Source organism: Mirounga angustirostris, unplaced genomic scaffold (genome assembly GCF_029215605.1).
Source record: "Mirounga angustirostris isolate CCGP_5_RB_7025 unplaced genomic scaffold, mMirAng1.0.hap1 SCAF_1, whole genome shotgun sequence".
In the NCBI taxonomy this organism is placed as follows: Eukaryota; Metazoa; Chordata; class Mammalia; order Carnivora; family Phocidae; genus Mirounga; species Mirounga angustirostris.
In genome coordinates, this window is record NW_026991709.1 from 199510859 (window position 1) to 199528406 (window position 17548).

A 17548-nucleotide genomic window follows, 5' to 3' on the forward strand; every position below is an offset into this window, starting at 1 on the left:
CTTAGACCGGAAAGAAAATGCCTCCCACTCTCTCCTGTGGCAACCTACCAGCTCAGGTGCCCTCACAACCAGATGGTCCCAGAGGGAGTTACGAAGCAGCGGTGCCATTGGAAGGTAATAGCTCCTTTGCACGGGCTGATTTCCGTGGCTGGTTTGGCCCTGACACTTAACGGATTTCCCATAGTCATCCCAATGGAGTGGCATTCCTTGTTCCAGTCTGCTTATTGTGTAGTACCTATGGGTTTCCTGAGAACCACCTGGAGAGGTCACCTGCCGAGACAGCAGGACTCTTCCTGCAAACAAGCCTAGTTGATCCATGTCTGAGGCAGTGTTGGCTTGTGCTGTGTGGCTTTCTCCCAACTGACTTGGCTTTGGGGAAATGAAATTCAGGGTTTTTTCCCATCTTGCAGCAGACCCACTGCCACAACAAGATGACCACCTCCAGGTTGTGACATGCTTTTCTAGGAGTACTTGTGTGATTGAGAGTCCAGAGTTCTTGCAGCGAGGAGGTGCTTGTCAGCGCACATAACTCGGGCCCCTCACTCTTGGCTCTTCCCTTCTTCCTGGTAATGGTGCAAGAAGGTCCACTAGCAGCAGCCCATCACCAAAAATGGTCAGAGCTGACTGCCCCATAGTCCAGATCTCTCCTGGCAGGGCAGAGGCCGTGCTAGACGGCCCTTTCTGATTCTGACCTAGGATATGAGTCTGGATCATTGCCATGTTGTACCCTGTTAAGAAAGCATAGCATTGACCCTTAAATGCCCGGGTGTGGGGGTTGGGGAGAGAGGCAGGGCTTCCGTTCTGCCAAGTGAGGCCTGACCTCTGCATCCTGATTCCTCTTTTGAAATTAAGAAGCAAGAATGAAAACGTTTGAAATTAAGATCTCGGCTCAAGTCCTGGCCCTACCACGTCATGAGCATGATCTCAGTGTCGGTTTGCAAATGTGCAAAATGGTTAAGATATTTGTAGCATGATAGTGAGAAACAGGACAAATTAAGAGTACTAGGAAAACTAGAAACTCACAAAAATGTTAGTAGTTACTACTGAGGACTTAAAGCCAGGAACCATGCTGCTTCCTGTCCAGACTGAAGTATGGCCCCAGCCATGGCAACTGGAGCAGCTCCTGTCCTGGACAGCAGCCCCTAGTTAAGCTAGAGGCTTTCTATGCACAAGGAGGCAGGCTGTAGCCATGGCAGTGGGCCTTGTGCCTGCCTTGGCACCGGAGGCAGGTTGCCAAACCCAATAGGAACCTCAGAGGCATGTGGAAGCCATTGCCTCACAAAAGCATCCCTGATGCCCAAATGCACAAGACTTGAATGTGGGGACATGGGTGTAGGCTCTAGATAGAGGTTTAATTTCACTCTGCAGTTCCTACATCTTCGATCTCTTCTTTGGCCCACCCTAAGCCCTGGGCCCAGAAAAAGTACTGCAGTCACTGGACGCTGTGGTTACCCCGGTCTCATAAAGGAAATGGGTTACTGACTCCCAAGGTCACGCAGATCTGATGCCGATCCTGCTTTTCCTGTCACCCTCCATTGCCTGGTGAGCTTCTCCCATTCACCTCGTGGAGGTGGTTCCAAACCAGCTGTGCCGTGCTCAGTTCGGAGGTCTAGGGGGGATCAGGATAAAAGTGAGTGGCAGCCATTGGCTTAAAATCCCCAAATGAAGAAAGTGGTTAGAAGAATTTGTCTCCAAGGTAGGGAAGAAGGTCATTGAGGAAGGCGATGGTTCACATTTTATTGTATACCATATGCTTGTTCTAATTCAAAAACTGAACTGAAGCCAGCCTGGCTGGCTCAGTGGGTGGAGCATGTGACTCGATCTCAGGGTGGTGACTTCAGACCCCACCTTGGGTGTGGATCCTACTTAAAATTTTTTTAATTGAATTTAAAAGAATATATTTAAATACTTAATAAAACATTAAAATGAGAAACAAACTGGAGTTGCTGGAGTTTTAACAAAGAAGTGGGAGAAGGGTCCAATTCAGACCTTTCTAGTGAAAAACACAGGGTGGTCATCATGCCCCAGACGTCAAGGCCCCATTGGTGAGGCCTCATCCCCAAACAGACCAGCCTGGGGAAGGGGGAGCTGGGCAGGTCCACCAAGATCCTCCGCTCACAACCACCACCAGAAGCAAAGGAACACAGACTTGTACATAAGCCAAAGAAGAAAATACAGAGATAAGCCACAGACAAGGGAAGCAGAGATGGGGTTGGAAGGGTGCGTTAGTGTCTCAGTGGTCAACCAGCAAGTGCAAAGCCCAGCCTGGCCCTCTGCTCAGAGAAGGCTGTAGTCCAAACTGGTATTTACTGTCCCCCAGAGGCAGCGGGAAGCCATGGAAAGAGCCTCACGAAGTCAGCCCCTTTGCAGGAAGCTCCAGACCCTTGGCTCTGGGGTGGGAGTACCTGGTTGCCCTTCATGCGTGTTTGCTTCTCCCGGCCTTCGGGAGCCTCCCAGCGCCTGGTCCTGTGCACTCATCATGCCCTGCAGTCCAGTGGGGAATTACTGTAGACCAACGATTCCAGGAGCAGGCTGGGAAGGCTTCGCAGAGGGCAAAGGTGACAGGAACTGAGCTTTCTGGCCCGTTTGCCAGGCAGACTTGGAAGGAAGGGAACACCAGCCTGCCTAAGAGGTTGCTGCCGCAGTAGTATGGTGAGAAGAACACACTTTGAACATAGGGAACCCCATCCAGAGACACACACTAGGACATGAAGGCATAGATTCTCCAACTTGGTTACCTATGTGGCTCCCTAGGGACAGAAATGGGAATGTCTCAAATACCATGGGTGTCACGTCGAAGGTGGTGACCCCGAATGTCATTTGGGTCAATAACACATCAGGAGGTGGATGGTTGCTTTGGGCGATAGGCTAGGTGAGTAGGCCACAACTCCCCAGCAAGCAGGGGTCTGGGGGTGAGGGGTCCCTGGCTGAACACTAAGCTTTGGTCAGCCCGCAGACTACTCTAACGCCGGTCCTGGAGCCCGCGCGTCCCTAGGCTGCGAGCTTGTATGCTTGGGTCTGCCCAGGACCCTGAGCTTTGGTGGCCTGGGACACATGGGTGGGGGGGAGTGATGTATCCTGGGAGGAAGGGGCTAGGGTTAAAGGCCGCTGCCCAGGCTGCCCCCGAGGAGGCGAGAAGGAAGGCGGGGTAGCCCCAGCCTCAGGAAAGTCTTGCCCCCTGCCCCTGGGATGCGCTGCGGAGGGCCTGGCTGTGCGAGGTCTGGGCTTTGGCTGTGGACGGATTAGGTCTGATCCGATTAGAGCCTGAGCTCTGGGCTTCGCCCCCTTGCCTGGCGCTGCCAGCGCCCGCCCCGCCCCCGTGGGCACCCGCAGACCTCCCTGAGACCCTTCCCCGCCCGGAACACGGCATTGGCGCAGAAATCCGAGAGGCTCCGTGCGCCCCGGACTCGGCTCATTTCCACAGCGCGAGCTCGGGCTTCCGCCCCCTGCGGCCCTTCCGAGCCCCGCCCCGAACTTGCGGGTGTCTGGGCCCCCGCCTCCGTGCTCGCCGCGTGGCGGGTGGGTTCCTCGCAGGTGGGGGGGCCCGTGCCAGCCCTCCGCGGGGAGGGCGGGCCCCGTCCCGCAGGTCTCCCGCCCATGCACCTGTCGGCTAACGCCACGCGCGGCGCTGTGCTCCGCATCCACCCGCGCTACTCCAAGTCCGTTTGTCTCGGCGTCCCGAGCCGGGGGTCGGTCTGTCCCCGGCAGGCGGACCGAGCAGGGCAGGCGTCAGAGCTACGTGCGGCGGGGCGGGCGCGGCGGGCGGGGTGGGGGCGGCGCTGAGCGCGGCAGCGGCGGCGCGGGAGGCGGGGAGGCGCGGCGCGCCGGGGACAGCGGCGGACGGCGGCGGCGGCATGCGGCTTCTCGCGCTGCCCATCGTGGGCTGAGACGGCCGCAGCGCGGGCGGGAGGCGCGGCGGCCGGCGAGCCGGGGGCGCACCCAGCCGGGCAGACCGCGGACAGCGGTCGGGGCGCCGCGCCATGGGCCGAGCCGGGGGCGGGGGCCCGGGCCGGGGGCCGCCGCTGCTGCTGCTGCTTCTGGGGGCCACGCTGGTCCTCGCTGCCGGGGCCGCGCCGGGTAGGTACCGACTGCGACCGGGACCCCAGTGGCTCTCGCGCCTCACCCTGGGCCAGGGTCCCGCTGGCCTCGGGTACAGGCGGAGTTCGCGATCTGTGGCAAGGGGGCGGGGCAGCGCCTTGCCCGCGACCGGGGCGGGGGAAGGGGCGCGCGAAGAGGTGGGGTACTTGGGGGATGCCGAGAAGTCGGGGGCGGCCCCGACCGGGGTGTGCGGACAGGGGTGCCGGCTGGGGGTGGGGCCTGAGTGGGCGGGGCCTAAGGGTGAGACTTCGGGGCGGGACCTGGAGGTGATGGGGCCCTGAGGATGCGACTTCAGGGCGGGGCCTGGGGTGGGGCGGGGCCTTGAGGGTGCGACTTCAGGGCGGGGTCTGGAGGTGGGGTGGAGTCCTGAGGGTCAAACCTCTGCCTAGGGCCGAAGGTGGGGGCCGCCCCGTTACACTGCGGACCCTGTCGGGGGCGGGGCATGGGCCTGAGGGGCGGGGCCTGAGCGGGAAACGCAGGGCCGGGTGTGTTCCCCGCCTTGGGGGACGGGGGGCGTGGCCTTGGGAAACCTTGTTCCGGAGTCTTCGGGTGGGCGGGGAGGCTGGGAGAGCAAGCCGCGGCGGGGGGCGGGGCCTTGACGTCGTGCCCTCTCCCTCCCGCCCACAGCGCGTGAGGCGGGCAGCGCCGTCGAGGCCGAGGAGCAGGTGAAGAGCGTCCTGGAGTGGAAGCCGCGTGCCAACGGCACGCGGGAGAAGGCCGGCCCACCAGCTGCTGGAGAGGATGAGACCTCGTGGACTGCACCTGGCGGCCAGCCGGCCGTGGTGGGCACTGGGGTCGGGCCAGAGGAGGCACTGGAGGCGTCCGCGGCGGTGACCGGCACCGCCTGGCTGGAGGCCGACAGCCCGGGCCTGGGTGGAGTGACCGCAGAGGCCGGCAGCGGCGACACCCAGGCCCTTCCAGCCACGCTCCCGGCTCCCGAGGAGGCCCTGGGACAGTCATCGATGCCCTCTGCCACCCCCGAGGCTACAGAGGCCAGCGGACCACCCTCCCCCACTCCTGGCGACAAGCTGAGCCCAGGCCCCGAACTCCCCAAGGAGAGCCCCTTGGAGGTTTGGCTGAACCTGGGAGGCAGCACACGTGACCCGCATGGGCCAGAGCCCACGTTCCCCTTTCAGGGCACACTGGAGCCCCAGCCGGCATCAGATATAATTGACATCGACTACTTCGAAGGATTGGATGGTGAGGGCCGTGGCGCGGACCTGGGGAGCTTCCCGGGGTCGCCAGGGACCTCAGAGCACCACTCCGATACTGGGGGAGAGACCCCTTCCTGGAGCCTGCTTGACTTATACGATGACTTCACCCCCTTTGATGAATCTGACTTCTACCCCACCACATCCTTCTATGATGACTTGGATGAAGAGGAGGAGGAAGAGGAGGATGACAAGGATGCAGTGGGAGGTGGAGACCTGGAAGATGAAAGTGACCTTCTGGTGCCCACTGAGAAGCCTGGTCTGGGGCCCGGGACTGGCCAGCCCACCAGTCGGTGGCATGCTGTCCCCCCACAGCATACTCTGGGGATGGTCCCTGGCAGCAGCATCGCCCTCAGACCCCGCCCGGGAGAGCCAGGCAGGGACCTGGCCCCAAGTGAGAATGGCACTGAATGCCGCAGCGGCTTTGTGCGGCATAACGGCTCCTGCCGGTCAGTGTGCGACCTCTTCCCAAGTTACTGCCACAATGGCGGCCAGTGCTACCTGGTGGAGAACATAGGGGCCTTCTGCAGGTAAGGGTGTAGCAGGCAGGTGCACAGGGGCTTGTAAAAGAACTGAAGGGTGTATGTGAGGCAGACTCAGCAAAGAGGGGGACATGATGGGCACAACTTCCAAGAGGTGGTGTGTTCCCAAACCAAGAAGATCCTGGGATTCCCAGGTCAAGAGATGTTCACGCAGTATCTTCCGTGGGGAATTCCTTCTTAAATGTACTTGCTGTGACCTCATCACTAGGACAGATTGCCCAGAAGTAAGATTTTGTATTTCCTCCAAGTGTGTATCCTTTACCAAAGTACCAAACTATAAAGGCAAAGTGAAGGGACTTCTCTAAGGGTTTTGGAAAGCGGCCTTTACTGGCTTGAGGGGTCTTGTTGGAGGGTTCTGGCTACACTAGCACAAAGAGTAGGCTTATAAACCTACTCTGGAGGAGAGAAGGCCTCTGAGACACGTATGTGGCAGGAGGAAGACCCCGTCTACCTGCAGGGCAGGTAAGAGTCACAGTGAGGACCTTCTCGTTGGGAGCAGACCCTGAGAGCAGCCACTCAAGTAGGTCAAGTCAAGCAGAGTATCTTTCCTGGCATAGTAGAGGTGGTGGGGTTCCTTAACTTTGGGTAGTGGCTTTTTTTTTTTTTTTTTAAGATTTTATTTACTTGACAGAGACACAGCGAGAGAGGGAACACAAGCAGGGGGAGTGGGAGTGGGAGAGGGAGAAGCAGACTCCCCGCTGAGCAGGGAGCCCGATGCAGGACTCGATCCCAGGACCCTGGGAACATGACCTGAGCCGAAGGCAGATGCTTAAGGACTGAGCCACCCAGGTGCCCCTTGAATGTAACGAGGTGTGTGGTTTTTTTTTTTTTTTTTGAAGATTTTATTTATTTATTTGACAGAGAGAGACACAGCGAGAGAGGGAACACAAGCAGGGGGAGTGGGAGAGGGAGAAGCAGGCTACCCGCGGAGTAGGGAGCCCGATGCAGGACTCGATCCCAGGACCCTGGGAACATGACCTGAGCCGAAGGCAGATGCTTAAGGACTGAGCCACCCAGGCCGCCCCTGGATAGTGGCTTTTTCCTTTCTACCTTGATTTTTGTCCTCCTTGGGATTACCCAGCGCAGAATGTTTTAAAGACCCAGAGAGTTTAGTGTCTCTAAGGACGTTGTCTGCAGCCACCATGCCTCATCAGGAATACATCATATACCTGCCCTCATGGCAAGGTAGTTAACCTGCTGGAGAGCTCACTGGCTTATTCTGGAAGAATCCCAAGTCAGGGGTGATCTGGGTAGTTTGCTTGTCTCCATCCTTTACAGGCCCTAGAAGTGGGATAGAACCCCCAGATTCCTCTGGGACTTGTTTCTGTTGGTCCTAGGAGGAACATTTCTGTAATCTGGGTGTCTCTGTAAGTGTCATTCCGGATGTTTGTTTTTCTTGGTCTTTTGGGAGGTATGTGAAGAATTCAAATTCTGTAGGTCTTGATGTTCCGATAGAAGAATAATATAAGAAAGTGTGAATGTTGTGCTTTCGGCATTAAAGCTTGACTTCCAGTTCCTTCTTTCCTCTGAATGATCATGAAATGATTAGGGTCAGTCATATAGGATGCGTCCACACACTTCTGATTGGAGTTGTCCAGTCACTGCTGAAAGGAGAAACTGTCATCAAGACATTATGGGAACAAGACCTTGCCAGTTGGCTAAGGGCTACCAGAAATATGTGGAAACCCTGTGATTTTGCTCCTCAAGCTTTGTTAGTGGGACTATAGTGATGGTTAGTGGGATTTAGCCTGGGAGCTCTGAAATCTCTGTGCAAAATCATTATCTTTCATCCTATTGGAGGCCTGACTTTTCACCTTCCAAGCAGTCTTGCCATCGCCGCCTGAAATGGAGAGCCCTTGCTGCCTCTGGAGAGGTAGAAAAGTTCCCAGAAGCTCCTGGAGCTCTCGGGACTCCCGAGTGGAAAAGCAACCTTGTCCTCAGTAAGCTGCATGGCTGTGCTGACCGGGGATCGTCCTGTGGGTCCCACCTCAGAGGGCTTTTCTGCAAGTCCCCCCACCGGTTCCCCTTGCTCACCTTCCCTCCCGGGGGCACACTCGGGCCTCCCTCCCAGAGATCCCTCCTCCAGCTGTGCACGCCCAGGCTCGGCTGTGGCTCAGAAACTGTTTTGCATTCCGCTCACAGGAGACTGCCGAGCCCTCAGTTGCAGACTGCAGCACGCCTTTGTCTCTGTCACCCTGACCCACTGCAGGGAAATGAGCAGAGCTATGGCAGAACTTGTCTAGAACCATGGGCTAGTGGGAGCTTCTTTCCCCACGGTCCTCAAACAGATAGGCTCCCAGGACTGCAGAGGGTCCCTTGGAAAAGAAAGACTTTCCTGTTAGTCATGTCTCCCCACCCTGTTCTGGGTGTGGAGTGGCTAGTTCTCCGAGGCATAATTTCCCCTTTTCTGGACCCCTTTCTCTTGTCTGTCACTCACCCTGAGGTTCATGTCCTCCCTCCTTTGCCTGCCTCTGTATCCTTCCACATCTTTCCTCTTTGTTCCCATGGAAACAGCAATGTCATTGGAAGAGTTGGAGCCTGGGAATGTCCCCAAGGGCAAGAGAAAGTCACTCAACAAAAGGACTAAAACCCACCCAGAGGGTTGATTCTCACTGTGCTTTCATGACCGTTCTTATGGTAATAGGACAGGAAGCTTTAGGGGCAGAATTTGGGGGGCTGCAGAGATAGGAGGAGAATATACATCCATCTTTGTGTTCGTCCTTGTCTGTCACTTCCTTCTATTTCAGTGTCTGGGTAGCTTTGTGAACTAGACGGGACTGCAGAGCGGCCGGATAGGTTTTCCCGGGTAGAGTGGGTTGACTCCTTTTGTGGCCAAAGGTCCTATTATCTTGTTTTTCACCCAGAGCCAAGGGCAAGGGGAGCAGAGAGAATCCTGTGATTGTCCTCCTTGAGGCTGCGACGTAGAAAACCAGGGTTCCCGCCCTCTGCGGTCCCTGAACAGTCCCGTGAGTGACCAGTTCACTCCATCTCTTGGCGCCCTGGTTGTCTCATTTATCTCCTGGACCCCAGCGCTGTCCTGCCCACTGCGTAGGGCGGGTACGCAGAATCTCCTCTGTGGGGTCCGCACAGACTGGGCGCATCCCGGTTCCTCTAGACACTCATAGGAACAGGCTGCTGAGGTGAGTATGCGGCTTAGGGACCAGGCCCTTGCTGTGGCCGTGATTGCATGCCCGTCACCTCAGTCTCCCTCTGTCGCTGCCCCAGGTGTAACACGCAGGACTACATCTGGCACAAGGGGATGCGCTGCGAGTCCATCATCACCGACTTCCAGGTGATGTGCGTGGCGGTCGGCTCCGCCGCCCTCGTCCTGCTCCTGCTGTTCATGATGACGGTCTTCTTCGCCAAGAAGCTCTATCTGCTCAAGACAGAGAACACCAAGCTGCGTAGGACCAAGTGAGTCTGTGTCAGCCAGCCCCCCCATGGCCGCACCCCTCCGTCTGATCCGGGGCTATGGTCGCGAGGGTTCCTGGCACCTGCTCTGCATCCCTAGCTGTGTTGTCCATCCCAAAGACTCAGCCAAATCTAGCCATTCCTGCACAGAATGTGCCGGCATTGTGGCAGAGGCCAAGCCCCTGTGGCACACGGCAGCTCTCTGGCACCATCCCCAGCACCCCCCCCCCACCCCGGGACCGACGGCGCTTAAGGAAAAAGCACCCAGTGCCCTCCTGGGTGTGGTCCCCCATGTAAGTTACTGTGCTCAGTCCTCCAGCACCAGGCTGCACCTGCTTCCTGGGTCTTGGACGCCCATGGCCAGGGTGAGGATTTCACTCACAATTCACGAGAAGTCACTCCAGTCCCTCAGATCTGCTGTCTCTCAGTATTGGCTCCTTCTCACTGATGCTGAATAGAAGGGGTTTGCCAACACATTGCCGTTCCAAGCTTGTCAACCCTTGGTCCAGACAGAAGGAATTTAGGGAAGGTCCTCTTTACCTCTCCTAAGTAGTTTTGGGGGTGGAGGGGCCTGGGCTCAACTTCCTCGGCTGTGGATTTTCAGGGCCAGATGGGAATAGAGTCTCATTTCAGCTTCTCTCTTAGCGGAGGAGTGACTGCCGTGTGCATGTGAGGATCCACACGCGTTTCCCTTTAAGTCCATGCCTTGAACACTTGGATGTGGTCTTACACACTGTGAGAGAATCACTCTACCCCTGAGCAAAGCAAGGAATGTTCTGAGGTGTCACAGGGACTCACAAAAGCAGGAGGTTGCAGTTCAGCTTCCTTGGGACCCAAGAGACAATTTATGCAGAACTGCCCCTACCTCCTTGTCGACCTGTTGCCCCCTTTCCCTGGGTCCTGGGAAAAAGGACAAAACGCCCTCTGTTGCTCCTTTGCTGGGTACACGCCTGCCCTGGGCAGATGCTGACGGCCGCCTGGAGCTTTCAGCTAACCGCCCCGGCCCCGAGGGGGCCTCTTCATTGTGCCTGTGCACTGAGGCGGGGCCGTATCTGTGCATGTGGGGCATCAGCCAGAACCCTCGGTGGCAGGGGGAGGAGAGGGCCAGGGTGCGACCACCTATCAGGGTAGCTGCGGAGGAGGACGGGGGAGAGAAGGAACCCCTGCCGGGGACTGGAGAAGCAAGAGTGGTGGCCAGAGACAGGGCCTTGTTCTAGGCCTTCCTCCATCAGCAGGCTACGTGTTCTGCACAGAGCCTGGCCCCCGTGGCCCTTCAGCTCCGAGGCTGTCACCCTCATGTCCCACTGCATGCTTGCTTGCTTTCCCAAGCCCGGATACCGCTCTGGTAACACTACACGTCCTCGATGCCCGACGGATACTGCTATGGTTTACTGACTCTAAGATACACACTTTTCCCCCACATATTAACGTCTCTGAAATTGGATTGTGTCTCACAATTGCTGGCATCTTATAATCACTGTTGGCCAGATGGCAGTCATGCTGTAGTTGTAATTGCCTGGCATGCACAATCCTGGCCAGAGCTGTACATAGCGTTGTCAGTGCTTTATCTAAAGTCTCAATGAGCTACTTCCAGTATATAATAAAAATTCTAGGTGATAAGAAAGTATTGGATCCCGGTTTAAATGGCAGAAGTTTTTTTCTCCGCGGTGCATCAAATAATGGCACATCTTATTATGGTCCGTGGCGTTTGATGAAATAAGTGTTTGACCCGTGAAGCCTTGGTCAGGCTTTGCCATGATCCTTGCACTCACATGTCCCCTGCTCTCTTCTGTCCCAACCAGCAAATTCCGGACCCCGTCTGAGCTCCACAACGATAACTTCTCCCTCTCCACCATTGCTGAAGGCTCTCACCCAAACGTAAGGAAACTTCGCGACAGTCCCTGTACCTCCTTCCCCCACTCTGCGTGCCCACACCTTGGCTCTCTCTGATAACTTATCTGTCAGGTGACTCGTCTTCTCCAGGCCTCCCCTTATCCATAGGCACGCCCCGGCCGGCCGCTGCCCTTGTCTTTGGGCTATTTCAGAGCTTGGAGCTGCTCCTCCCAGCTCTGGAGGTCAGCTTAGGGAGGCGAGTTGGGGTGGTGACGTGGGACTGGGGGCAGAATGGTGTGTCACTTCCTTGACAAGCAGTTATAGGTAGTACCGCAGATTTTTTTCCAGGATGACTCGTGATTTTTAGCTTCATCTAGACTTTAGAAGTCTGATTTGTCTTTCTCTGTGTCTTTCTACTTTCTGTATCGAGAAGAAAGACTCTGCTTCCGTCGTGAGGGAATGTCCTGGTGGTCACCTAAGTGAATGGTGGTTGCTCTTTGGGATGGCTGGAAAAACAGTGTCCTTTCCACTGTCTGAGGACCCTAAAAACTGGCAGGCATATTTACACGGGTTAGAGCTAAGGAGGGCACAAAACACTGGTGGAATAATAAGTCTAGGGGTAAATTCTGTTCTTGGGAGGATAAATACCAGTTGAAACTCAATAGAAGGTCCCAATAGACCAGTTTCTAAAGATGCTGGCCTTCTGGTGTGTTTTCTGGACCAGACTAACCAGTAAAGTACTGGGTACCGTCAGAGAAAATTTCATAAAAAAAGCAAAAACCATCCAAGCTCCAGATCATGTCACATCCAAGCCCGGGAATTCGGCACGGGATGCAAGCCCCATACCGCAAGGTAAATGCATTGATACACAGATGAGGGAGCTAAACTCAGACCCTCCAGATGGGCACGGTGAAGACTGAGAGCAAATTTTGAAGAAGTTCTTTGAAATAGCAGCGCGCAGAGGCACATAGAGGCCTCAACAGTCCGGGCCGGCGCCGCCCCGTGGCGCCTTCTGTGACATGGAGATGCTCTGTGTCACACGGTCCACTCCAGCAGCCACAAGCTGCCTGCAGCTGTGGAGCTCAGGGGGAGCGGCTCGAGCTACCGTGTGGGACAGCACAGATCGAGACCATTGTTTTCCTTTGATAGTTGGGGACAGTGTAGCCCCAGAAGGGGAAAGAGAGAATAATAGTAAATGTGACCTTGTTCAGCAAACCCCAGGGAAGAACTTGGCCTGGTGGAGGAGGAGCAAAGGGGTTAACTTTAAAGAAGAAATGAAAGAGGTTAGTTTAGGATAATTTTTTAAAGTCTTTCTTTTAAAGTCTTTCCCAAGCCCGGGTGGGGGTTGGAAGCCAGGAAATCTCCAGGTGAGCTGGGAGAGGGGGCGAGGGGCATCTGAGTCGAGACTGCTCATGTATCTCTCCCGGCCCCTTCCCCTCATCCCTCCAGTGTCCTTGGTGGTATTGATGGCTCCGAAAATTTTGGAGAGTTCTACTTATCTTTTTTTTTTTTTTAAGATTTCATTTATTTATCTGAGAGAGCGAATGAGAGACAGAGAGCATGAGAGGGGGAGGGTCAGAGGGAGAAGCAGACTCCCCGCTGAGCAGGGAGCCCGACGTGGGACTCGATCCCGGGACTCCAGGATCATGACCTGAGCCGAAGGCAGTCGCTTAACCAACTGAGCCATCCAGGCGCCCAAGAGTTCTACTTATCTTAATAGAGGGGTTATTTCTTTTACATAAGTAAAGGAGGATGAGTGGGTCATTTTCCTAGGCATTTCCAGTCATCTCTCCGAGCCACACTCTGAAAGGTTTCAACCCCAAAAAAGGTGCTGCTTTGGGCCTGTGTCGGGGGACGGAGCGTGGCTGGTGCCTGCTCCAGGGGCACTTCCTTCCCCGCCTGCAGTGGCCCAGGGCTGCTCCTCGCCCGGCTCTGCAGCTGGTGAGCCGGTGGCCTGGCGAGCATGTGTGCAGCGAGGCAGCCAGCCCCTGAAAGGAGCATCGGGAGGAAAGGGAAGGCCTGTTCTCCTCCGCCCATGCTGTGGAGACTGGCAAGCTTTCCAGGAGGACTGGCTAGTGTGTGGGAAGCACGGCGTGACTCAAGTCACCTGAAAGCCACGGGCAAGAGAGCCGCCCTGTTGCTTCTCACAGCCGTGCTGTCCACGGAATGTTGTGGATACGACTTGGTCTTCCTGAGATTCGACAGACCTTCCAGGATTTCAGTTTATTCCTTACTAGGACATCTCCATGGTGTCCCTTAGTGCTTCTCTGCACCTCGCCCCCATTTAAATCTTCCTTGCTAGGCTCTATTTCTTTCATGCCCCCTTCTGACAGAGGTTTGTATCTGGACAAGTGGGGCTCCAGGCCTGAACCCACACCACACTGGGCTGAAGGCTGCCCATTTGGCTGGGGGGAAGTGCCGGGAAGGGGGACACAGAGCAGTTCCCAGGACTTAGGCCAGATGGAGGACCAACTCCCTTGCCATGCGGGACTTCCGGCAAATCAAAGGCAGATGGGCCTTCTGCTGAGGATTCAGCAACCCTAGACTTAAAAGGATCCAGTTCTGGAGGAAACGCTTGGATTAGGATGGCTCTATCTTGGTTCAGACACTCCCTCACCTATCGTATTTGTTGGAAGTACTTAGCTTGTCAAATAGCATTGTTTGGATACCTGTGTTCTTATTTTTAGAATATACTTATCCCACCTATTGGCCCAGAAGTCTGTTTTCTCATCTGTCTAAATCCCATGAGCCAGGCTTAATTTGGGCCCCCACCTTCATGGCATCACAGCTTTGATGCCCAGGTCTGTAAGCACCCCTAAATCTGCTCTTCCTCACATGCTGCCTATTTGCCCCAAAGACTGTGATATCGGGTTGGGGGTGGGTGTTAGAGGGGGGAGGTGGTGGTATTGAGCAGCATGAAAGTGAGTCCCATCTTTGTAAGAGGCTTGACAAGGACAGGCCGTCCTGTCCTATTCCAGGTTTGCTGTGATCCAAAGTCTGTTCTTCCGGGGATCTTTACAGGCCCAGCTCTCAAGCTTCCGTGCCCAGTGTCTCTCCCCAAACAACACAGAAGTACACGGCGTGAAAAGCACAGTTCTTCCTCATCCCACTTCCCTCTCCATACAGCCTGTGTGTGCATGAGTGCATACACATACTTAATATGTCAGGGAGCTCTTTCCATTTCACTACATCTAAATTTATGTCATTGGAGTTTTTTCTAAATCTCTTCCAGCAGCGATAGAAAATATCAAGTGCCTGAAATCTGTCTCAATACCGTATGAAGTTCATTTCTTCTGGCTCTTGTGGCGTTGAGAACTGGGAGCATGTGTTCCCCTGTGGTCTGGAAATCATTCCTGAGGTCTTTGAAGCTCTACTGTACTGCTTGGTTCAAGCTGGTCTTCTGGAAAAGTGCCAAGTGAGGCGGGGGGCAGGGGAGGTGACAGTGATTTCTGTATGCACAGTCCCTTTGAATACCTGGGGTGTCCTGTGTAAGCCTGTAATGGGTCAGACTTGGTAGCAGTCAGCATGGGCAAGAACTCCCCCCGGTTGTACGGAGAAGGCCCTGCTCCTGAAGCAGGATGATTCCCTTCGATTTCAGAAGTGTTGAAGTAGGAAAGGTCTGAGCTAGCTGGTCAGATACCAACATTCTCTACGCTTCTTGCCACTCGTGTCTTTGATCAGCCGAGCTCCAAGCACTTACAGGAGCTGTTTGGAACACCTAAGAAAGAACTGAGGCCCCCCCGATCACACTCACACGGGTATGCAGGCATATCTCCGAGATAGTGTGGGTTCCATTCCAGACCACCGCAATTGATAAACATCAAGATGAAGTGAATCAAAGGAAAGGTATGGTTTCCCAGTGCATGTAGAAGTTAGATGTATACTGTACTGTAGTCTAGTGAGTGTACAATAAAACAATGTACATATCTTCATTTAAAACTACGTTCTCGCTAAAGAAGGCTAACCATCATCTGAGTTTCCAGTGAGTCGTAATGACTGACCACAGATCACGTAACAAGCATAATGGTAATGAAAAAGTTTGAAATGTTGGGAGAATCCCCAAAATATGACACAGAGACATGAAATGAGCAAACGGTGTTGGAAGACGATGCCGACAGACTTGCTCAACCCAGGGTTACCACAAACCTCCAATTTGTTTAAAAAAAAAAAAAAAAGCAGTGTCTGCGAAGCACAATCAAATGAGGTGTGCCCATAATGCCCAGATGGCCCTGAGGGAAGAGAGCCTCGGGAAGGCAGGCGTTGCCGTGAGAGCTTTCTGAATGCGCAGAATGCGGAGCTGGGGGACTGTGGACCAGGGTGGGGTTCCTGACAAGCTGCAGCAAGCAAACTCAGGTCAGGGTCCGCAGCTGGTCCTAGGGCTACACACCTGGGGAGGCAGGAGGGCTCGGGGCGCGTCAGGAATGGGTGGTGGGCCAACGGCGCGACTGTCCAGTATCGTCGGACGCCAAGCACGGCAGGCCGTTGAGGCAGCGGGACTCACCTGGGCTTGGATTGAGGAAACACCTTTGTAAGTTAGCATCTTCTGGTAGATAAACTCCTGCCGGTAAGGGGCACACACACGTCTGGCCTCTCGTCACAAGACGCGTTCCCTGATCAGTACGGTTCTGGGAGAGCAGAACTCAATGTGGGGGAAGGCCCTGGGAGGCGGCCGGCAGGCCGAGCTCATGCTGGTGAGACTCTCGAGGGGCCAGACCACGTGTTAAAGGGACCGTTTCGCGCCCCCCCCCCCCGCCCCCGCCCGCCGTCTCTGCCAGAGGGAAAGCCTTGCCCTGGCCTACATTAAAGACGTTTGTAATCCAGTCACCTGCTGGAGGTGTCCATCTCCATCTGGCCAGTGGCTTTTAGGATGACATTCCTAGAAAGCAGCTGCAAAGGAGTCCCTTTGGTTCATTCGACTCTTAGAGTTTCTTCCTTTCTTCCTTCAAAAGCCTGGGGTGGTTATTTGACCCCTCTATCCGCTGTCTCCTTCCCACCCCTCCCTCACCCTTTTCCCTCTTCCAGGATGATCCCAGTGCTCCCCACAAAATCCAGGAAGCTCTCAAGTCCTGCCTGAAAGAGGAGGAGTCATTTAACATCCAGAACTCCATGTCACCCAAGCTCGAGGGTGGTAAAGGTGACCAGGCTGACTTGGAGGTGAACTGTCTTCAGAATAACCTCACCTAAAGCAGAGCAAGAAGAGACGGAATGGGGGGCGGGGGAGGGGCGGGGGAAGGAACGTGACCTCCTCTTGTACAGAGTCTATTTCTTGTAACCATTCGTTAAACTCTTCTCTTTTTCTGGTCTCATGGCATGCTTTGATGTCTTTTGTACAGGAGGGAGAAAACACAAAATAAGCAAAGAACCTGAACAGAATCGCACACATGGGGTTGTTTGGTCTGTGCCGTCTGTATATTGCTTCGCTGCTGTGATTTCTAAACCTCTGCTGTTACTCGACTGACTTTTTTTTTGTACTTTGACCCACCTTTTTTTGAAATAAGAGTAAAAAACAAAGTTCTTGAAATAAAACTTTTTAAAAAGCCATTTTACAGATGTCACTGTGTCCACTCCCTACCATTCTTGTCAGTCCGTGTTGAATTCTTACCTTCCCTAAAGATGTATATTTATACATGTTTGAGATCCCAGAAGTGCTCTGTGTATTAGCTTGGGTTGCCATCACAAAACACCATAGACTGGGGGGCCTTCAACAACAGAAATTTATTTTCTAACAGTTTTGGAGGCTGGATGTCCAAGATCAAGGTACCAGCAGAGTTGGTTTCTGGCGGGGCCTCTCTGCCTGGCTTTCACACAGCCACCTTCTTGCTGTTTGCCTTTATTCTGTGCACACGTGGAGAGAGAGAGGTCTCTGGTATCTCTTCCTCTTCTGATAAGGACACCAGTCCTATTGGATTAGGACCCATTTAACCTTAATGACCTCCTTAAGGCCCTATCTCCAGATACAGTCACACTAGGGGTTAGGGCTTCAACATATGGCTTTTGGGGTGATACAATTCAGTCCGTGAGTCTGTAGCACCTTATTTGTTAAGAATACCCTTTCCTGGGGCACCTGGTGGCTCAGTCGGTTAAATGTCTGCCTTCGACTCAGATCATGATCCCAGGGTCCTGGGATTGAGCCCTGCATCAGGCTCTCTGCTCAGCGAGGAGCCTGCTTCTCCCTCTCCCTCTGCCTGCCGCTCTGCCTACTTATGCTCTCTCTCTCTGTGTCAAATAAAAAAATAAAATATTAAAAAAAAAAAAAAGGAATACCCTTTCCTAGTGGTGCCTGGCTGGCCCAGTCAGTAGCACATGTGACTCTTGATCTCAGGGTCATGAGTTCAAGCCCCACTTGGGGTATAGAGCTTACTAAAAAGAAAAAAAGAGGAAGGAAGGACGGAAGGAAGGAAAGAAGGAAGAGAAAGAAAGAAAGAGAAAGAAAGAAAAGGAAGAAAGGAAGAA

The 17548-nt window shown here is 54.6% G+C and overlaps 1 protein-coding gene across 3 annotated transcripts; it reads left to right on the forward strand.

Moving 5' to 3' along the window:
- The first annotated feature begins 3813 nt into the window (after positions 1–3813).
- CSPG5 (chondroitin sulfate proteoglycan 5) lies at positions 3814–16636 on the forward strand. 3 transcript variants are annotated; one of them, XM_064596786.1, is made up of 6 exons: positions 3814–4077; positions 4726–5839; positions 9077–9265; positions 11065–11140; positions 16118–16249; positions 16429–16636. In XM_064596786.1, exons 1-6 carry the CDS (start codon positions 3981–3983, stop codon positions 16447–16449), a joined length of 1629 nt encoding a protein of 542 aa, XP_064452856.1. In that variant the 5' UTR covers positions 3814–3980; the 3' UTR covers positions 16450–16636. The 3 variants fall into 3 exon arrangements, with proteins under 3 accessions (XP_064452856.1, XP_064452859.1, XP_064452850.1); XM_064596789.1 differs by lacking the exons at positions 16118–16249; positions 16429–16636 and adding an exon at positions 14331–14468; XM_064596780.1 differs by having other exon boundaries at positions 3815–4077; positions 16118–16636.
- The last annotated feature ends 912 nt before the right edge of the window (positions 16637–17548 follow it).

Excerpts from the sequence above, each read along its gene's own strand:
- CSPG5 (XM_064596780.1), top strand. The coding sequence starts at position 3,981 with ATGGGCCGAGCCGGGGGCGGGGGCCCGGGCCGGGGGCCGCCGCTGCTG. Across the intron at positions 4,078-4,725 it reads CGCTGCCGGGGCCGCGCCGG|CGCGTGAGGCGGGCAGCGCC; the intron begins GTAGGTACCGAC and ends TCCCGCCCACAG. Across the intron at positions 5,840-9,076 it reads AACATAGGGGCCTTCTGCAG|GTGTAACACGCAGGACTACA; the intron begins GTAAGGGTGTAG and ends TCGCTGCCCCAG.